Genomic DNA, 22,468 nt, shown 5'->3' with positions numbered 1-22,468 from the left:
ATCTGCAAACCCAAACAGCCCCAGTAACCAAGGAACAGCACAGCTGAATGTTTGCATAGAAACAGCTTTGCTGCTTGGAGATGTGATTTACTACTTAAGTGTCTGTTCCTATATACAGAGGCAAAAAGTGATGATGACCTCATCTTAAACCAGCTCACAAGAGCAGGCTCAGTTTTTCAGTCTCTCAGCCAGAGACAAATGTACTGTCAGCAGACAGAAGTCCATTGACTTGGGTTGCAGCATCACCATTCATGTCAGTGCTCACTTAATTGCTGAGATAATTCTCTTTGGAGTGAGCAGGGCTTGACATGCCAACCTAAAAGAAACAATTTATTACTGTGCATCTTTCCAGGTATCTTTGCACAGGAAGGAAAGGAGGAGAAGCTAGTTAATATGTTAATATTCAGGGGTTTACAAGGTAAAACTTCACATTTAGTTGGGTCTTTTTTTTTTGTTACTGCTTGCTTAGAAGGCAGTAACTGCTCTTAAATTTAAAGCTTGGACTATGCCCTTTACTTAGAACCAGTTGTAATTGATGTCATACTAGAATTACTAGACTGGCATACTTTGTGATGTATTAAAAAAAGCATCATCAAGGACTTTGTTGAGCAAAAGTGTCTCAGAATTTCTGGGTCACGTTCCTGTGTTTTGTCTGAACACAATTCTGGGCTGCAAGCAGAATGTTCTGATACACTCCAGTCATTTTAGATGCTGCCTCTGGCCCTCATTTCATCTGTACCCATAAAGTCTGAAGTTTGTAAGCCTCACACCCGCAGGCTTCTGCTGGAACAGTTAATAGTCTTTACCAGAAGGAAAACGTTCCATTTGTGTAATATTTATTGATGTTAAACCCACATTATATCAGCACAACAATCCAAAGTAATGATAATACATTTTTTTTTTATAAATACAAATAAAAGGTGGCAAAATAATGCTAGTGAAGCTAAACAACAACAAAAGTAAATTAGCATGTCACAGTTGAGGAAAAATTTGGCAAATGATATGACAAACCTCTTATTCTAGAATAGAATCGGATTATTCCCAGATGACAAACTCTGCCGTTAATCTAGATTAACGATCCCCTTAGCTGGTCATATCCTGCACCAGAATAGTTCTACTTGATGTGCTACAGTTTATTAGTCGCTACAAAAACACAAAACAAAGGGTGTGTACTCTGAAAGCAATACACGTAGAGCAGTAATGCAATATATGGTGTACACAGATACAAAATTAAAAAACCCCTAAGTACAGGACTTCTGAATAACTGAACCGAGATAAAAGATTTCAACACTTTTATTATAAATAAAGGAAGATACCATGTATGTGCTTCATGTAAGGAATACAGTGTTTTCCTGTCATAGCAAAGTGACCGTAGCTCGTACCATCAAATTCTCGTCAGGCCCGGGAATTCTTCCGTTCCTTGGGTTGGGATTTCACACTCCCTAAGCCAGGTCTGACTTAGGTGGGGGCTCCAGTTTGATGTGGATTCGCCTTGCATTCTGAAAGCAGCCTTCAGGCTTTTCTCATCTACGTGGCACAGACTCTACCCATGAAAAGAGCTGTCGTTTGCATACAGCTGGGAGAAGAACAACAGTAATTCTACCAGACACGCGCTATGTTAAGAAGAAGAAAAAACAAAGGTAAATTTGAGGCTGGTTTTGTCCATCTTCATTTTCTACCTCCTCAGATCTGCAAGCTTATCAATCATCTGTGGTGTGTACTTAGCATTTAAGTTCATATTGCAGTCTCAACCCATTTTTGCACTTCCTACACGTTTCTAAAACCCTCCTACAACACATTGCACGAGCTTTAAACCCTCAAACTTCCCATACATCCACTCCCTAGTTTTCAGCTCACCCCAGAATTCCAGATTCTTGACTGTGGGAGTATTACGAGGTTACAGACTGGCTTCAGGAGATCCACAGAGAGTTTCAACCTCTTGCCCTGTCCCCCCCCCCACCTCTTGCAGTAACCTCCTGGTGGCTCCCACCGTCGGCACGTTTCCCCATCTGCTTTACCAGCATTTATAGCCTGGACTAGACTGGTACAACATGTCAGCTCCTTGTTACCTTGGAGAGGTTAAGTGACTTAAGCCGTGTGCTGGTCAGTAGGCCTCCTCCTGGATGCCAAGAGGTTGGCACACAGAGGAATTTCAAACTGAGGTGTTGGTGTTGTGGTTGTGTTACAGACTCGTCCACGCTAACGACATTTAAGGCAAAATTCTGTAGTTGCTGTAGGACAGAAGGCGGTTCGCAGAGACGCAGCACTCGCTCCCGTGTCCCTCCCGTGTCCCCTCCTGCTTTATGCTCAGTATTGCACTTGTACATGGCGGCTCTCGGAACGCGCTGCCGGTCCAGAACCAGAGAGAACCGTACGGCCTCGTTTGCTTGGTGAGCTAATGGCCTCAAGTAAAACATCTCGCACCGTTAAGGTCACGTAGCATCTACTTCCTGCTTATGAAGGCACGTGGTGATAAGGAGTGTTCTCTTCTGAGGGATAATCTGTCTCTCTGATGGGGTTTGGCCTTTATGGAAAGGGTTATTCGTCAGAGCTGAAGCGACTTAGGTATAAGGAACTGGTGAAGGTGATTTGTTGTGCAATGTGTACGTTTCTATTAATAATCTATCTATCCTTCTAATTTGGTATAATGAATAAGAATACATGGTTACTGTGTTTGCTGTTTATCTTTTGTACTTGAAGGTGTCTGCCTTTGCTTAAAGTGACATAGGAGTATCATTGGTCAAGGCAATGGCTTTCAGTGTTTCTGCTTTGAAAGAAAATGACGGGAGCGGCAGCTGGACCTACAGATCGTCGCTCTCTACCAAGCCAGACGACTGCATTGTCAGGTGGACCGGGTTTGCTTCGGGCTGGAAAGCTGCTCTGATGTCTAGTCCTTGGTCACAAAGTGCAGCGTATCGGCTGGCCGAGGGCCGCACCTTCTTTGGCTTGGTTGTCTGAGGTGGTTGTTGCCACTGAGCTGTAAACGAAAAAGGACAGAAAACAAAGGTTATCCACCTAAAGCTGCACAGTGCAGTGTGCTGGCTGCACAATCAGCCCTTTGTGAAGGAGAGACCGAGTTCTGAGGAGCAGGGAACCATTGTGTCAAAGGCAAGTTTGTTTCATTTGCTGGTGGGTTGGGGTTTTTTTTCTCCTCAGCATCTCCTTTCACCTTCAAGCGTGGTAATAAAAACAATAGTGTCTGTGTTGTTTGTTATTGTTTCCTTTTGGTGTTGCTTTCTACCTCTCCTTCCCTCACTGGGAAGGGTGACAGCACTGATATTACAGTGAAAGGCCCAATCAAGGGTTATTTGTTTTATATAAAAGGAAATAATCTGATTGCCATCTCTACCCCTTGTGTGCTGAAGAACACTGAGCCAAGTCTCTAATCACACAAGTCCCACTCTCCCCCACTCCCCACTCCATCCAAAACCATCCTTTGTCTCTTGAACTGCTCCCCTTCCTCCTCCCTACCCCAGGGGGAGACTGGTGAGAGATTTTGGTTCAAGAAAACATGTGCTGTGTAAGGGGCTGCTTTGGAGCAAGCTGAGTAATTAAGCAGAAAGCCATCAAACCATCTACCACGTTTCTGACAACTGTCAGGGGTGTGTTACACACTGATGTACAAAAGACTTCAACAGGTTAGGGAAGTGCCAGGAGACTAATAGTAATAATGATCCACAAAACTACAGAATCCATGCTGTTACTGGTTGTTAATGAGCTATATTTAATATACTAAGTAAAACCAAACAGCATGCAGCCTTGTTTTGCTTTAGGTCTCTGAAAGCTGGTGAGCTGTACTTTGACATTGGTTGTCTTGATGTGGATCGTTATTATTGAGGAGAAACTACAAACGAAAGAAAGAGAGAGCGATGTAAACCCTCCTGTGAGAGGACTGCAGGGTACAGCCCCAGTGCTGCTGGGGGGCTGGGCCTGAGGAGGGGCAGGGAGGTCACTTACTATAAACGTCCAGCCTGGCAGTGCAGGACACAATCCCGGCCTCGTTCTTGGCCGACACGGTGTACCAACCCGCATCCTCCTTCGTGGCGCCCTGGATGAGCAGGCAGATGTAGCCGTAGTTGTCCTGGTGCATGCTGAGCAACAGGAGAGGAGACGTTACCTTGGCAATTGCCAAACAGCACGGGGCTGTTACCAGTCTGAGTTACACATCAATTACAGCCCACTGCTAATTAACAAGGTCAGGTGATGGCCAGTCAGCAATTAGCATATGGGGTTACTAGAGGTCAAATGCCCCCCCAAATTCAGCTCCTGGGGTTACTAGAGGTCATTAATCAGCAGTTGGGGTTACTAGAGGTCAAACTCACCCAAAATTTGGCTCTTGGAGTAACTAGAGGTCATCAATGACCAGCTGAGGTTACTAGAGGTCAAATGCCCCCCCCCCCAAATTCAGCTCCTGGGGTTACTAGAAGTCAAATTGACCCAAAATTTGGCTCCTGGGGTTACTAGAGGTCATCAATGACCAGTTGGGGTTACTAGAGGTCAAATGGACCCAAAATTCAGCTCCTGGGGTTACTAGAGGTCATCAATCAGCACACAGGGGTTACTAGAGGTCAAATGGACCCAAAATTCAGCTCCTGGGGTTACTAGAGGTCATCAATCAGCACACAGGGGTTACTAGAGGTCAAATGGACCCAAAATTCAGCTCCTGGGGTTACTAGAGGTCATCAGTCAGAACACAGGGGTTACTAGAGGTCAAATTGACCCAAAATTCGGCTCCTGGGGTTACTAGAGGTCATCAATTAGCACACAGGGGTTACTAGAGGTCAAATGGACCCAAAATTCAGCTCCTGGAGTTACTAGAGGTCATCAATCAGCAAACAGGGGTTACTAGAGGTCAAATGGACCCAAAATTCAGCTCCTGGGGTTACTAGAGGTCATCAGTCAGCACACAGGGGTTACTAGAGGTCAAATTGACCCAAAATTCGGCTCCTGGGGTTACTAGAGGTCATCAATTAGCACACAGGGGTTACTAGAGGTCAAATGGACCCAAAATTCAGCTCCTGGGGTTACTAGAGGTCATCAATCAGCAAACAGGGGTTACTAGAGGTCAAATTGACCCAAAATTCGGCTCCTGGGGTTACTAGAGGTCATCAATTAGCACACAGGGGTTACTAGAGGTCAAATGGACCCAAAATTCAGCTCCTGGGGTTACTAGAGGTCATCAGTCAGCAACAGGGGTTACTAGAGGTCAAATGGACCCAAAATTCAGCTCCTGGGGTTACTAGAGGTCATCAATCAGCACACAGGGGTTACTAGAGGTCAAATGGACCAAAAATTCATCTCCTGGGGTTACTAGAGGTCATCAGTCAGCAACAGGGGTTACTAGAGGTCAAATGGACCCAAAATTCAGTTCCTGGGGTTACTAGAGGTCAAGTTGACCCAAAATTTGGCTCCTGGGGTTACTAGGGGTCATCAATGACCAGTTGGGGGTTACTAGAGGTCAAATTGACCCAAAATTTGGCTTCTGGGGTTACTAGAGGTCAAATGGACCCAAAATTCAGCTCCTGGGGTTACTAGAGGTCATCAATGACTCGTTGGGGGTTACTAGAGGTCAAATGGACCCAAAATTTGGCTCCTGGGGGTTACTAGAGGTCATCAATCAGCAAACAGGGGTTACTAGAGGTCAAATGGACCCAAAATTCGGCTCCTGGGGTTACTAGAGGTCATCAGTCAGCACACAGGGGTTACTAGAGGTCAAATGGACCCAAAATTCAGCTCCTGGGGTTACTAGAGGTCAAGTTGACCCAAAATTTGGCTCCTGGGGTTACTAGGGGTCATCAATGACCAGTTGGGGGTTACTAGCGGTCAAATTGACCCAAAATTTGGCTCCTGGGGTTACTAGAGGTCATCAATGACCAGTTAGGGTTACTAGAGGTCAAATTGACCCAAAATTTGGCTTCTGGGGTTACTAGAGGTCAAATGGACCCAAAATTCAGCTCCTGGGGTTACTAGAGGTCATCAATCAGCAAACAGGGGTTACTAGAGGTCAAATGGACCCAAAATTTGGCTCCTGGGGGTTACTAGAGGTCATCAATCAGCACACAGGCGTTACTAGAGGTCAAATTGACCCAAAATTCAGCTCCTGGGGTTACTAGAGGTCATCAGTCAGCACACAGGGGTTACTAGAGGTCAAATGGACCCAAATTTCAGCTCCTGGGGTTACTAGAGGTCATCAATGACCAGTTAGGGTTACTAGAGGTCAAATTGACCCAAAATGTGGCTCCTGGGGTTACTAGAGGTCAAGTTGACCCAAAATTTGGCTCCTGGGGTTACTAGAGGTCAAGTTGACCCAAAATTCAGCTCCTGGGGTTACTAGAGGTCATCAATCAGCAGTTGGGGTTACTAGTGGTCAAATTGACCCAAAATTCAGCTCCTGGGGTTACTAGAGCTCATCAATTGGCACGGGGGTTACTAGAGGTAACCTCCTTTGCCATTGGGGAGTGTCAGTGTGGGTGACAGGCTGGCAGCTCCGTGTCCTGTACTGAACATGAAGCAGCAAAACCCCATAAAGTGACGCCTCCTGCAGCGTTACGGGTGAAGCCACCTCTGGCCATCTGGTTTGAGTCATGGGGATGCCAGAACTTGCACAGAGTTTTGGGGGAAGGACAAGAAAATGTGAAGAACAAGGTGCTGAAATACTCTTAAGTTATTAGGAAAAGAGCAATTTATTACAGTGTCACATCAGCAACACATTCCTTTTCTAGCAATCTGAATTAATTTTTAAATGTTCATACAAAATGTTATCAAATATTGAAGAGAAGTTTAGAGATCTTAGAATATTTTAAAAAATATTAAAAAATAATCTTAGTAGCTTAACTACACAGCAGAGTTCCAAATCAAGGTTTCTGCTGAGAAGGCAGCCTTGGTTTTTACCAGCAAATTTCTATGAGTCTCAGTTCTAGAAAGGGAAAAACTACTTCTCCATATGCTTCCAGTGCAAAGATTGGGGCTCTTTGGAGCCCAAGGCTGGAAATCAGAACTGACTAACTCTGGCTCAGCCATCAGCCTGGCTGCAGGTTGGAGTAGATGCTGTGAACGATGGCGATGACCAGCGAAGAGCTTTGGGCTGCTGCTCACACAAAGCGTCCTTGGGACCTTTTGGGTTTTCATTTGTGTCCCAGGGTAACTCGTCCCTGAAGTTAAACCTGGGGAGGTGACTCTATGTCAGTCTAACCTCACGTGGTCGGTGTTGTACGTGAGCGACTCGTTCTCCTTCTTCCAAAATATCTGAGGAGCTGGCTCCCCCGAGATTCGGCACTCCAGTCGCACTGGGAACCCCTCAGTCACGCCCGTGTTCTGTAGCTTCTCTATAAACACGGGAGCTTTGTGCACTTCCTTGGCTGTGAAGATAAAGATTGCAGTCATGCTGAGGCTACGCTGTGGAACTAGCAACATGCTAGGACCCTAGAATGAAAAACCTAAGCAGCAGGAAGCTCCATTAATGACAAAGTCTGAAGAAAAGAGTCACCTCAGTATCTTAGGGCTGGATAGACAGTTGGGCTCAATGATCTTGAAAGCCTTTTCCAACCAAAACCATTCCATGTTCTATGTTTAACAGGGAAAAGTGAGCGCCGATAGAGCTGAGGGTTCCCCCAGTTCGCAAAAGAGCTGAAATGGGGAGCACTTTACTAAACCAGTGCTTGTTAAGCAGTAACAAGCTTGTAATTGCAGAAGGCTGGAAGGGCGTTAGTCTGACGTGGTGAAACACACCAGTTAGAGCCCACTGGCTGCCCACTGGTAGGTCTGGGGCTGCACAAGCTGCCACTGAAAACCCCACACAAGTAACTGGTCTGGTTGGTGGCCTTGGCTGTGGCAACAGCTGCCTCCTCCTAACTGTGCACAGAGGGGACTTGCCAGTCAGCTGTGCCACGGTGTAACACAGATGTACCAGTTAGCAGCTCGGTTTCCTTTTCTTACCCCCCCAACCCCACATCATCTGACAGCACTTGGAGTCTCCTTTTCCCTCTTGCCCCTCCGTGGGCCGTGGGGGTGTTACCTGCAACAACGAGCTCCAGGCTGAAGGTGTTTTCCCCAGCTCGGTTGCTGGCGACGCAGGTGTAGATGCCGGCGTCCCTGGCCGTGACCGGCTCTATGATCAAGGAGTGCACCCCGTTCTCACGCACCAGCATTTTGTGGGAGCTATCAGGACGGATCGGTTGGCCATTCAGCTGCCAGCTTAAATCCGGAGTCGGTAATCCACTGACCTTCACGTGTAAACAGAATCATGGGAAACAGTCTTAGCCACACGAAACACCAGAGGAGTCCTGACTTGTTACTTCAGGGAAGTCTGGTTCTGTTTGCTACTGCAGGTGTACCACAAGATTTAAAGATCTAATTCTGTCCCGAGTTACACACTGAGTCAGCTGTATTCATTTACTTACTTTCTGGCCAACTCCCTCAAGTCCATGATGTCTCATGGGTGTGACTGAAAACAGATCTGTAGTTAGATAGGCTGGGAGCTAAACACTGGTACACTGTGGAACAAGGGGCCAAGCAGCACCTTTTGTCTTTTTCATTGTTCACTCTCCACCTGGAATGAGAAGCTACTCCTTTCTCCATTACCTCCTTGGGGAAACTCGCAGGCAAAAAGATGTTTAGCTCACTGGTCACTGACTTCTTGAGTTGGGTTCCACCTAGGTGTAACCTCCCGCACTAGCGTGTGAACGCTTGGTCTGTGTGAGCAGGCCCTGTGTGCTGCTTGCTGTGGGTACTGCCTGAAAACAAACAGCTTCTCCCAAACAGATCAGCTCTAAGTACACAGAAGACCAAGCCTTAATTGATTCCCTCAGGTACAGTCATAAATCACAGTTAGGCTGCTGGAAACTTTAATGGGGAATCGAAACTCAAGTGGCAAAGGACTTGAAACAGCAGCACACCAGCTTTGTAGTGTGCACACCTTCCCTCCACGCCCCAGCACAGCTGATCATTATCAGTTGACCAGTGAGCTGTAGGAGTTGCCTGGAGCACTTTGCTGGGAGAGGAGCGCGAGCATCACTGCCCAACAGCGAGATTATCCCACCTACTGCCAGTGGCTGGACCTGGCACCAGTGGGTAGAGCAGCTTTCAAAGGGAACTAGCTGGGGCTTTGACTCAGTGTGAGCGCCAGGCTGGCGCGGTACTTGCCTTGCAGTCCATTCTGCAGAGCTTTCCTTCTTGGACAGTCAGATCGCCGGGAGCCTGCAGAAAATGAGGCCGGAAGAATCGTTCCTGAATTGGTTCATTTTCATCACCACTGTCCCTTGAGCGAGATCGTGGTCTTAAAATAACATGAAATAAAGGTCAATTATTTTTTTTTCCTCTGCTAAATCAGAACCACCAAAATCACTCAGCAGACAGTTCTGAATGTTCAACCAGCTCTTTGACCTGAACCGTGCTCACTGCCTATGCACACACCTACCCAAGAGCACTTGGCTCACAAGGCTGAGTTATTTATGAACCTCTACATATTAATTACTGTCATTTAATTAACAAGTTCTGGCAAAATACGATCTAGAAAACAATCTTGCAGAACAACTGCTTGGGATAATAATTTATTTATACCTATTTCTCTGAGTCACTTGGACTTTGTCTCTAAATCACTGAAACACAAGTGAAAGGTGGCAGTGGGCCTCAGCATCCAGCTTCGGTCCCCGCTGCCCCCTCCTGGGTACTGAATCCCATTGCTGGTGGCACCAGACAGTGCCAGTACTCATTGTTAATTGTGTTTACCTTCCAGAAAATAACAGCAGCTAAATGCTCCCCTATCTCAGGCGAGAAGAGACTCTCCCCATCAGACTTGTTTTGCATCGTCTCCTGCTCTGCACGGCTGCAGAACACACAGAAAAGTCTCTGCACTGAGGTTTAGCTGCTCTAGATACAGATTCCTCGTGGAACAAGCTTACAGGTTTGAGATGTTCTTGACTGTTTTCAAAAACACTGAACTGTGACACCTGGGATTTTATTTGTGAGCAATAGGAAGAAAAACTTTGGTCATTAAATTGTTTGTAATAAAGATCCTGTAAAAATCCCAATAAAAAATAAAAAGAAGGAAAACCAGCTCCTCAGCCCAGAAACAGTATGAAGCCTCCATCATGCTATTTACTCTGCTTTCAGCATGGGCTGGTTTTGCCTGTTAAGTGAATTTTATCTGTTCTCTGTTCTGAGTGCCTCCTCTTTTAGCTGGATTTTTCCCCAGCTGAAGGAAGCGTCATTCCCTCGGTGTGGTTTAGGAGGCAGAGACACATGGAATTGAAAGAGCCCTTCAGATCAGTCTGCCAGTGCCCCATCGGCTCCAGCGGGTTCCATCCTAGAGCCAGCTGGTGCCCAGGGTTCCATCCTGCTGCAGCAGCTTACACCAAATGAAACAGAAACCAGAAGCATGTGCAGACTTTGAGAACAAAGATGGGGTTTTTCCATCACCTTGAGAGGTGGAACTGGGGTTGTTTTAGCTCTAGAAAGTGTTAAGGAACCAATGAAACGAGCAGAGCCAAGTGCTGCAGCTGCCTGGGAATGATGAATTGCCAGGGATGGGAATACCCATGGGTCAGCTGTGGGCTCTTTAGAGACGTGATGTGGGCAGCAGATTACACAGGTGAGTTTCAGCCACACTGACATCACTACTGAAAGTGTCCAGGGGAGACTCCACAGGTGGATGTTGCCCAGTGCACCAGGAGTTGCAGCAAACAAGAAGCTGGGGAAGGCTTTTTGACTGACCGTATGATAACGATCACTAATCTGGGATAAAGGAGATTAAGTTCAAATTAATGCTCTATTTAAGAGCAGAGTCAATAGGGATATTTCTTTTTAAAATCTTTCCTCAATCTCATGTGTTTTCAGCTGATTTACTTGGGGTGCTAGTTGCCCTGTGCCACAGTGTCAATGCTACAGTGTTGAGCTCAGTGTCATCTGAGGGACTGAGTCCAAGCTTTGCACATGGGAGACAATTCAGAAGTGTCTACCTCACAAGTGATGCTGAGAGGATAACACTTGCAAGGTAAGCAAAGTTCAGGAAGATATATCAAAAATTAAATAGCAGCTACAAAGGGTGTTTTAAAACATCTGTGACATAGTGAAGATGCTAAAAACCAGTTCTGCTAGAACACATCCTGCAAGAGCCTAAAAATCCTTCAGGAAAAAGCCTGTCAAGAGCATAACAAGCCATAAAGTTTATTAAGCTAATAATTACACTTGTTGCTCTCAAGCAGAAATGCTTGTACAAATCATAGGGTAATGTCACAGGAGTGTTACAGAATGGAACAGAACAGAATGACAAGGTTGGAAAAGACCTTTAAGATCATCAAGTCCAACCATCCCTGTCCTGTGCTGACCCAGATCCCTGAGCACCTCATCTCCTCTCTGTTAAACAGCCCCAGGGGTGGGGACTCAGCCCCCTCCCTGGGCAGCCTGTGCCACAGCCCCACAACTCTGCCAGGGAAGAACTTTTCCCTCACATCTGCTCTGCCCCTGCCTTGGGGCAGCTTGAGCCCATTGCCCCTTGTCCCATCTCCTGTCCCCTGGCTGAAGAGACCATCGCCCACCTCTCTGCACCCTCCTGGCAGGGCAGGGGAGGTGGGGAGAAGGTCTCCCCTCAGCCTCCTCTTCTCCAGGCTCAACACCCCCAGCTCCCTCAGCTGCTCCTCAGAGGATTTGCCCTCCAGCCCCTTCCCCAACCTGGTTGCCCTTCTCTGGACTCACTCCAGGACCTCCATGTCCTTCTTGGAGTGAGGAGCCCAGAACTGGACCCAGCTTGGTGTGAACATCGTGAAGAGAGGGGACAGGCACAGGTAAAGGTACACGAACGTCGTGGCACTTAGATCTGTGAGTATGGAAGCGCTGCACTAAGTTTTAGCCAGCTGATCCCTCCTCGCTTCCTGACCACACACTTTCACTTACCTTCTTACTTCACACCTTTTCTTACCATAATAATTTTTCAAAAAACACACAAGATAAAGAAAAAAAGCATCAAGTCACCAAGTACCTTCTGATATGTGGCTGTCCAGAAGGTGACCAGGGACTGCGGCCTCTTTGATTTACAGCTTGAACCATCAGCCTGCCCGTGCAGCTTACTCTGCCCTGTTGGAGACAAAGGAAGAACATTAAACGACATAAAGCACATGGCCTTAGGAAATATCCAACCTCATCTCTCCTTCCACTGGGTCACTGACAAACATTTGTCAGGCACCTTCTGATACTGAGCTACTTCATTATCAGCTTCCCAGAGGCTGAAATGATCGTGACTCTAACACACTCGTGGTTCAGATCTTCCACAGCAGAAGTTTTGCCTTACAAAAATGATTAGTGCACCAGCAGTCAAACCCTTGCAGCAGCATTATCAGCCTGGTTACTGATGGGGGTGAGGGGTTTCTCTGTGTGCAGCAGGTGGGCAGCAATGCAGCTTTTCAGAGGTCACACTCAGAGATTAGCCCCAGAGCTGCTGCCTCCCGGCTGCACTGACCCACCCAGGCTGGTGGGGCTGCTGCCTGGAAAGGAAAGGACAGAACCCCCTCCATGCCTGCAGGACCCCAAAAACCTGTCCTCACACGCTCTGAGGAGCGAGCCTGCCCAGGGGCCGGGGTCACACCAAAGCACCTGACTCTGCTGGTGGGTGTTGGAGGTGGTCCGGTTGTCTTGGGTTGATCTCAGTGAACAGTAAAGCTTTAAATAAAACATGGGATGGTGGTTTAATCCCTTCTTTGGGTTTTGTATCAAAATAGACAGACTGGATGCCACAAGCACTAGAGGTAAAGTCTTTGGGATGGGACTTTTGCCACCATCCAGAAGTCACCACAGAAGGGTGACCTGTGACACCAGTTCTGGGGGTGTTAACAAATACACACAACAAACAGCCACATGATGTAATAAAATAACATTGCACTGGGTGTTTGTGTGCTTTTGTACAGCAATGTCATTTCAATAACTTCTCAAAACTTGTAAATAGCTCTTTGATGAATGTGGAGATGTCTGTCTGTCTGTCTGTCTGTCCACCCCCGGACTGGCAGCAGTACAGACACACCCGTGTCACCTTTGCAGTGTATTTCTGTTCTGAGCTGTGAGCTCCACACCCAAGTCTGGCACCATTAAAGTGACAAATACTTTTGTCCCAGTAATTCAGGGGTTGCAAATAGCTGTGCCTTACTGGCCAAAGCCCCTGGAGAACCAGTTTCACTGGGGTCACAAGCAGCCTTCAAATGGCAGTGACCTTGCCCCTGTCCAAAATGAAGTCTGTGTGACCTGCTGTCATTCCCATGACCCACTCAGTCCGTAAGAACAATACTGGGGTTAAAATAAGCCATCATGTGTGACCTGCCAAAGCTTTTTTGTGTTTTACAAGACCATCAAAACCACATGGAACAAACACATTTCTATTTTAGGCCCCACTGCTTATTGATCTTTTTCTGGCAGGGGATGGATTCAAGCATTTTGGGCTGATTTCTGTATATCTCAATACATGAAGACACCACAAATGGAAACACAAAGGACAATAGGGAGTTGGGACAGTGAAGAACAAATACAAAGACAGAGATTTCCAAAAGTCATGGGGTGAATGGGAAGAAAGTGATGAGTGGGAAGTAATTCGTGAGAAGATGGCCTAGGAACAAAGGGGAATCCACACTGAGGACTGTGGATGCACCGTGCAAAGAAGTGGTGAGCATGGGATAACAGGAAAGAGGGTGGAAGTAAGGACTCGACTCGAGCCCATGCAGCTCCTGGAGGGCACAGTTAAGGATGGACCTGGTAACTGAAGGTCTGCAAGAGGCTCGGCCTGGGATCAGCTGGCTCTGGATTAAGCTGGATGCCAAATTGTACTGCAAAGCCCAGAGGTGTGTTGGAGCCTTAACTCCAGAGTGCTGTGCTTCACGTCACAGGGGTTACCACCTGTGGTGCCTGCTGGGTTACTTCCCATGGAAGGCTCAAGGTGGCCCACAAGTCACTGTGCTGTGGGCCCGGAACACGAGGTGGCATAAGCTGGCAGAGCTTTCACAAACTGAGTCCTTTGCTTTAATCAAATCAAGTGCTATCAGCTAAGAACATTCCCCTTTGCTTTGTGGTTCGGTGGCTCCCGTAGCAATGGCCAAAGGACAGGAACAGCCTAGCAAACCCCACCAGTCCCTGGGAAGCCTGATGCAGGCTCCCTCACGTTTACGTATTTCACTTTTCTTAAGGAAAGGTTGCCAAATTTGCCTAAGTTTGTGATAGCTTTGAGATGTGGACAACTTTCCATTAGGATTGAGAAGGCTATGCCAAAATTATTTCCACTCAGGATGACTTAAAAGAATTGGAATCCAAATCTTTGAGTGTGAAAGGCTAGTGCATTAACTCATGGCCCTTCTTTGCCTCCATTGTGCTGTTAAACACATAGTAAAAGCAAGCAAACAGCAGAAGAGATAAGTATGTTTGCCTGGGAATTACACTGCAAAGGAGGAAGAGATGGGGCTTGGTGAAACAGCCAGATGGTTTGTTTAGGGAACCAGAGGAGGACGCACCTGGTTCTCCTCCAAAGAGGGGGAAAAGCACAGAGGAGGAATTGTATCATTTAACAGAAGTGCTTTTTTCAGTCCCCAGACTAGGAATGCTACAAACCCAGCTCATTTTAGCACATCTAAAAACCTCCTAACAAGCTCATGATGGCCATGACCAGAGCTGATAGCCTAGGTGGCTATGGCACCATCAAATGATGCTAAGAAGTGTGCCCAGCATGCTCAGAGATAGAGTGCTGTGCCCAGCCACCAAGGCAGCCGACTCGCCAAGCTCTGAGCCTGGGCTGTGCAGCAAACCCTGTGAGTGCACCAGCACAGCACCCACAGCAGAGGAACCAGATTCACTCCTCACCCCGAGCATGTACCTCTGCATTGTGATCTTTAAACTTGCTGTGATCCACAATTTAGATGGTGCCAAGTGTTGCAACGCAACAGTCTGTCCTCCATGTCACCAAGCTCCCAGCTCCAAGAATTCCCTTGGCTGCCTGCTATTTCATCCTTGCTTCTTTATTTCTGGTATTTTCATGGGTAGGAATAATAGCTGAACTCCTGGATTTGAGCACTGCAGGCTGTAGAATCTAAGGAGCGCAGCACGAAGGGCAGCGTGGTGCTCAGTAACCTAGCAACACTCACAACAGAGCACAACACTCCTGGCCAGAAGAGACTCAGCGCTACAGCTTGTTGTTTTACAGCAGGATTCTGCTTGCAGGCCTGGTCTTGGCAAGGGAGTTGGGGCTGCAGAAGAAAACCCTTTGTTGCATCCCTAAAGTTATGTTGCTGCCTTGGTCTCTCAGGTGGAAATCAGTTCACTTTGCTGTAAGAAGAGTAGATTGGAAAAGGAACTCTGATGGGCTGTGCTGAGCTGCCAGCTCGGCTGCCTCCAATGTGCCAGGGGGCTGTGCTGTGTCCCTCAGCTCTTGCCCTGGGCCTGCAAGGAGTGAGGAATCCTACAGAGCCAGTAATGCTCTGTGTTTCAGGAGAACCTCGTTCAGACTTGGAGATCCACCCCCCCACCCCCACCCCCCACATAGCACCGTGTGGCAGCTTTGCATGGCTGGGTTCTGGTGGAGAAGGGGGGGCTGCCCCACTGACTTGTTTTGCTTTCCAGAACTGCCATCAGGGCCTAACAGAAACATAGAAGCATAGACTCACAGACTGGTCTGGGTTTGAAGGCACCCCAAGGATCACAGAGCTCCAACCCCCTGCCACAGGCAGGGACACCAACCTCCAGGCCTGGAGCTACACAAGGATGCCCAGGGCCCCATCCAATCTGGCCTTGAATACCCCCAGGGATGGGGCACCCACCCCCTCTCTGGGCAGCCTGTTCCAGCCCCTCACCACTCTCTCTGGAAAGAACTTCCCCCTAATATCCAATTTAAACCTTCCTTCCTTGAGCTTTAATCCATCCCCCTTGTCCTGCCAGTCTCTGCCCTTTAACAAGCCCATTCCCCTCCTGTTTCTCTGCTCCCTTCAGGGACTGGAAGGCTGCAGTGAGGTCCCCGCACAGCCTTCTCTTCTCCAGGCTGACCCAGCCCAGCTCCCTCAGCCTCTCTCCATAGAGGAGCTGCTCCAGCCCTCCCATCATCTTCATGGCTCCTCTGATCCCTCTCCAACAGTCCCACATCTTTCTTTTACTGGGGCCCCAGCTCTGGACACAGGACTCCAGCTGGGGCCTCCTGAGGGCAGAGAGGGACAATCCCCTCCCTGTCCCTGCTGCCAGCCCTCTGCTGATGGAACCCGTGTTGAGGTGTGACATTCTCCCACCCATGTCAAAAAGCTGGCCTCAGTCAGTGAGCAGTGTCAACAGAAGAAGAATTAAACAGCTGGACCCAGCTACTTCTACTGGGAAAGTGTTTTTTTTTCTCCCTCTAGAGCATGCAGACTGCCCATGCTCAGTTTGAACACAGAGATGTAATCAGCTGAAACAAACGGGGGAAGAGTGATGAAAAAACACCACCCCTCCCCTCTGAAACCTCAAGCCACAGGGAAAAAAAAACCCCACTGTTGAGTCGCTAAATCTCTTGGAGATAGAAAGGTCCCACCCTACTGATGCAAGATGAAAACAGAACTCTAACTTGCATACTTGATGGTGACTTCATCGTTTAATTAAATCACGTATACGTAAGATGAGATCGTTCGCTGAAGATTTATGCCCAGAAGCGCATTTGCTCCAGAGCCAAACCTCCATTTACCTGTGGGTTAGCAGCCATGATAGTGTAATTCCCATCATCATCCAGGGTGGAGGCTGCAGTATGCAGTGAGCAAGTTCCATCAGGTTCCCTCTGAATTCGGTAGTGATCGCTGCGTTTAGAAATCTGCTTCCCGTCTTTAAACCAATAAATCTGCAGGACAAAACAAGGCAGGTCAGAGGTGGGTGCTCACTGTCAGCGTTCCTCAATTAATGGTGCTAACAAAGCTTAACGGCTGAAACTCTGGTGAGCATGAAGGGGATCCCATCCAGTAGCAGAAGAGCAGAATCACAAAATCACAGGGGTTGGAAGGGACCTTAAGAGATCACTGGGTCCAAACCCCTGCCAAAGCAGGTCCTCAGCTCATATTGCACAGATAGGCATCCAGATGGGTCTGGAATATCTCCAGAGATGGAGACTCCACAGGCATCCAGATGGGTCTTGAATATCTCCAGAGGAGACTCCACACCCCCCCGGGCACATGCCATGAGCCACTTTCACTTAACAAGAAGGTTCAGATTAACAACCAGCTCAAAGAGAAAGGCGGCAGCGCGAGCACGGAGGTGTGTCAGGGCCATACCCACCCCAAGGACAGAGCAGGACCTGCACATCACCACGGCTGGAAACAAATGTCCTTACAAAGAAAGGATCTCATTCCAGAGGACACTGCTAGGTTTGAATTGTCAGTTCACATATATCCGAAGAAGCTGCAGAAGGAATAATGCCTACGCTCTCTTTTCAGAAAGTAAAAGCATAAACCAAGGTAATTACAGGAATAACTGATGAATTAAACTATGAATAATTATGATCACAGTTGAAACAGCAGTTTCGCTGACTGGACCAGACCAAAAAGCCAGGAGGGGACTCAGCCGCTCGCGCTGTCAGTGAGCCGTTCAGCCTGAGGACAGGCCAGCCCAGCAGGGGGAAAGCCACGGTGTCACCCCGGCGCGACAGCCGGCGGCAGAAACAGGCGGCGCTACAAACCACCGGGCAGGACTTCAAAGCAGGTCGGCACACAGATAGCCTTCAACAGCCGCACGCCAACACCGGTGCGCTTCCAAGCTGTACTGAGCAGCTACACTATCCATCACACAGGTCTTTTCCATTACTTTTGATACATAATTTTAGTCTCTGGCTGACCCAAGTTCTACTTTCAGCCTGCCAGAAAAATGATGTATGCAGAATAGTATCTTACAGTAATCCAGGAATTACACCAAAAGAAGGGACGGGTCTTTTAATGCCTCAAACTTGAGGTGGGGAAAAAAACCCCCACCAAATATTTTGACCTAGCTTTGGGGGTGGGTTTGGGGTGGGGTTTCTTTTGCTAGATGTTTAAAATAATATAAAAGCCCAAACTGAAATCAGCTGGAATCAAAAGAGAAGCGTGGTGTATGCATGAAAACACATGTGAAAACTTTTCTACTGGGAAGGCTGCAGTCAGCTCCCCAAGCCTGTGTTTAACCTGTGTTTAACCAGGACACTATTTACATGCCATGCTGAAGCATGTGTAACCCCAGTGCCTTCAGCATTTCAGTCACTGGTGCAGATGCCTGGGGAGCTTTTAGGAGGTTAACTTGTACAACTGTGTTTGTCCTGGTTGCTGGGACCGTTCAGCGTGATGGAAACACCCGTGTTTTTCTCTGTGGAATTCCTGGGATGGGACTTCAGGCCTTACAGCGAGGGAAGGGTGCTGGCTCACCAGGGAAACCAAAGTCACAGAGCAAAGCACAATTCCCAGTGGAGTTAAATGCTCCAGCTTCTTCATACGTGCCAGCATTTCTGAGCTCTAAATCCCTCACTTAGGGGGAAAAGTTAAGGGTATAGTTTTAAGTTTCTCAAGAAGACAGTGGAGAAGGTTTTGGAGGGAAGGAGTGGAAATTTCCCTTAAAAATGAATTACCATGTATGGTTTTTATATTAACAAGCATTCTGTGTAACTCAAAATGATTTCATTTCCTCACTAGCTGGTTCTACTTGTTTCCCACTCTGTCTGTCAGCAGCCTTACAGAGGCTGGGGCGCTAACAAAAGATGTAGTCATGTCTTTTTGGTCTGCTGAGCGAGCACTTACTGGAGATGCAGGAGATATTTGATGGCTTATATACACATGCTAATGGATGCTGGTAAGAACACAGCACCCAAGAATGAGTTTGAACTTGCATGCTTTACATGTGTCATAACGCTGCTTGGAAATCTACTGCGCTAAGGAGTAATTACTGAATAACAATGCACTTATCAGCAATATCAGGAGACGTGCCAGGAACTATTACATGGAAATACATGCAAATAGGGACTGAACCAGCTATCCAAACATCACCCATCAGTTATCTGACACTTCTTTCCACTAAGTTTCAAAGCACTGGCATTGCTGGGCTTCAGTACATTCTTCGTGCTACCTTTACCTGACATGGAGTTAGGAGGTAAAACACTACGGCTGCTGGACACAGCGGCCCTTGCAGGGAAGTATCTTCTTTCTAGGATACCTCACAATAAATGTACCATTATGCTATGTAAGCACCGTGCACGACATCTGCACTGCTTCAATATGCACCAGGAACTGATGTGTAATTGCTAGAAATACAGTGGAGCACCCAGTACAAAGGGGGGGTCTGATCTCAGCCAGCACAGGCATCTGTAACCACCAAGAGAAGAGTGAGTGGTTCGAGCTTTGTGCCACATCCGTGCCTCAGCTTAGCTTTTGTAGGGCATTGTCCTAATTCTGAACAGAAAGATCCCTCAAGAGGAAGCATTCCCCAATCCCTCCTGTGTCACCACAGGTTCTCATTTTAAGGAGAAAGGAGTTTCACATTGTGCAGAAGGTTAAAACAAAAGGAGGCTTGGAATTAAAGTCATTTTTATGAAGACAGAATTTGCACATCAGTATCCAATTTACATGGCATGTTCAGGGGAAAAAATAATCAAGCCAATAACCCTGCTTAGAAAAATCCCTTGTAATGAATGCCAGATTGCAGAAACGCTGCAGTCCTTCCCGAAGCCATTCCTTGGCAGAGCTGACAGAATACTTGGAAGGGAGGAGCTTCAAGTTAGTAAATTATTTCCAGCTTTTCATTTGCCAAAATAAAGAATTTATCCAGGGGCAACACTTCCAGCTTCAACAAATGACAGCAGAAGGGCAGCCCTCAGCCATGGAGCATTTCAAAATCGCTATCTTGGCACGCTCCGTCAGAGGAAGACACGGGCTTTGACATTTGTGGAGCTCAACTAACAAGGAGCCATCCAAGAAAACCAGAACTGGTTCCATCCCAGGCAACTGAACAGATCACACAAAGCACGTGCAAGGGACTGGAGTAAAGGGTCCTACTCCCAGGTGCAAGAGCAAATAGCTTCTTGATGTGCCTGCTTTGCTGCTGCAGAAAACCAGAGCCTGGCTCTGAATCGGTGTTCTCAGAGACTCCTTTATAACGCCCTGCTTGAGGGGAAGCACTAACGATGTGGTTTCTTGGCTGCGCAATCCCCAACGCCAAAACAAGGTGAGGGAAAGGAGACATCCTCTTTCATCTGTCTTAGATCAGATTAAGGTGCCTGTGAAACTACACCTTAATTGAAAACTGTGAAAATTAGGGAACGGTGAAGTTGACTAAGTCTGACTCATCACAGGTCATCTAGCAACTCATGTAACAACTCCGACATAAGCCTCGGGCAAAAAGCACCTCTCCAGCAGTGCGCTGCACCTCGAACACCAAGGAACCCGTTTGCCTTCCACCCTTATCCAGCACAACAGACTCTGCTGTACAGTCATCTCAAACAGTCATGCTGGACATCAAAAGTTTGATTTCCAGTCAGACTGGGCTCATCTTCTCAGTGTGTGTGTCCTCAGTTTGAAGCAGGGGTGTTCTCTGGAGATGAGCCTACTGATGAGCCCCTTACTTTGCAGCGGTTCACATCGTGTTGTGGTCCTGGAGCACAGAAATGGATTCCTCTCAGATGAAAGGAAGCCAGAAAACGTGCTCCAAGAACACATCTCCTGTGCTGCATCTGCTCCAGTCTGTGGGACAAGATGAGCCTGAAGTACAAGCCCCAGAAATGCACGCAGGGACGATGTCGCAGTCTGGTCTGCACTACGTGTTACTGCAGATGGAGCCCTAGTTCTCTGCTGGTCCTTCTCTGCTACCTGAGGAAGGCTGGTTTTCTTTCCACAGCTGATGTGGCATCAAAAATCCAGATCACTGGACATGTAAAGTCATTTGCATTTCTCTCTGTTCAAAACCCTAAGCACTTGTAAAACTTACACTGGAGGAGAGACTTGATGTGCTGGCTGCTGTAAAGATCTCATTGAAGAGATAAGGCACCTTTGATCTTGCCTAAGAAGAAGAGAGCCCCTGTGCACATGAGGTCACTGCATGAGCTGCAAAAACCTCAGGAGGAGGATACTGGCTTTGCCAAGGCAGCTGAGGGAGCTACTGCTGCACAATGAATCCGTTGAGTGCCAAGGACTGCTGAAATGGTTAAACACAAGCTACCAGAGGTGGGCATTCCTCCAGACTACTGACCTCATACAAGTGGTGCTTTCTACATTTGCTAAAAGGAAATGCCTCCCAAGCCTAACCTTCCCTCATCATTAAAACTTCACCATCATGTCTCATCTTGCTGCTGGCACATATGGTATTTCTTATGCCTTTCTCTGCCTCTCAATACAATTTAGTCTCATTAGGATGTACAGGTATAAACTCTGCGACACTGACAAATACAGAGGTACCACGCTGGCTCCTAAACCAGAAGCAACATATTTTTGCATTAGTGTGTTGTCAGAAGAGATATGACACCTCATAGCAGCTAGGAATCTTTCTTGTCAAGGGAGAACGTCTGCTGTACAGCTCCAGGGTCCAGGGCCTGACCATACAGTACCAATACAGAACACTCGAGACTGTTTCCCAACACATTCACCCTCTTTTCTTACCTTTGGCTTTGGATTTCCTGCCACTTTGCATGTAAATGTGACTGGCATTCCCTCAAAGATTTTGTAATGCTTCAGCTTTATCTCAAAATATGGTGACATGCTGTTATCAAGAGGTTCATCTCCATGTTGCACCTCGTCATCTGATTCTTCCACAGGAGATCTCTCGAGCCTGTATTCGATTTCACTGATCAATCTTTGCTCAAAGCTGGAGACTTTATACTCCTGTCAAACAAGGAAGGTACATATTAGCATCCAGCTTCAACATACTGCTCAGCAAAATAGGTTCCTAATGTTTGGGGGGTTTTATTCTACTGATCTTTGGCAATATATTAGGGGTTTACATATAAAAGGAAACTGTATCTTGTTGAAGAAAAACACAATAATCCATGCCTCCATTAACTTCCCAATGAAACAATGAAGACATCTGGTATGAGACAAAATTGTATTTCATGTTATCTTAAGGTCTAATTTATAAGGGGAAGGAAAGTCATTGGTTGCTTTCTTTCCATTTCTGAAAAAAGCCTATAACAATAAAAGTATTCTGAGGCAGTTCATAAAGACAAAAGAAACACACTAATATTTCCTTGAGGGTACAGGCAGATTTAGGGTTGGTTTTGTTTCCAGATGGCCAGAAGACCATCTGGTTCACATCTGCTATTTGCATAGCACTGTTACTGGAGGCTGCACCAGAAGGCCAGAATGATTTTGTTTACACATGCCTGTAAAAATGATGGGGGAAAGGAAAAAAGACAAAGGAAGAAGGGAAAAAGGAAAAAGGAAAAAAGAAAAAAACCTGGCAACACAGGCAGACCATGAGAGTTGCCTCCTCCTCCTCCTGTTGCCATGCTCCTCTTTGGCAAAAAGTACCACTTCTTCCTTCAAACCAAACT

At 47.1% G+C, this 22,468-nt stretch overlaps 1 protein-coding gene across 7 annotated transcripts in view; it reads right to left on the bottom strand.

Moving 5' to 3' along the window:
• Positions 1-819: 819 nt before the first annotated feature.
• PALLD (palladin, cytoskeletal associated protein) overlaps positions 820-22,468 on the bottom strand; it is a gene marked incomplete at its 5' end in the record, with an annotated part of 172,131 nt that continues 150,482 nt past the window's right edge. For 6 of the 7 annotated variants that reach the window (XM_084262803.1, XM_084262804.1, XM_084262806.1 and 3 more), the window contains 8 exons: positions 820-2,977; positions 3,958-4,091; positions 7,193-7,358; positions 8,015-8,222; positions 9,142-9,274; positions 11,975-12,069; positions 16,667-16,816; positions 21,579-21,800. In XM_084262803.1, the coding sequence (XP_084118929.1) occupies positions 2,802-2,977; positions 3,958-4,091; positions 7,193-7,358; positions 8,015-8,222; positions 9,142-9,274; positions 11,975-12,069; positions 16,667-16,816; positions 21,579-21,800 (1,284 nt within the window). In that variant the 3' untranslated portion in view covers positions 820-2,801. Of the gene's footprint in view, positions 2,978-3,708; positions 3,845-3,957; positions 4,092-7,192; positions 7,359-8,014; positions 8,223-9,141; positions 9,275-11,974; positions 12,070-16,666; positions 16,817-21,578; positions 21,801-22,468 lie in introns of those variants that run through there. The other variant, XM_084262805.1, reaches the window with a different exon arrangement.

The sequence above is a fragment of the Gallinula chloropus genome (genome assembly GCF_964237585.1).
Source record: "Gallinula chloropus genome assembly, chromosome: 4".
Classification (NCBI taxonomy): domain Eukaryota; kingdom Metazoa; phylum Chordata; class Aves; order Gruiformes; family Rallidae; genus Gallinula; species Gallinula chloropus.
This window is presented reverse-complemented; position numbering and strand designations above follow the sequence as displayed.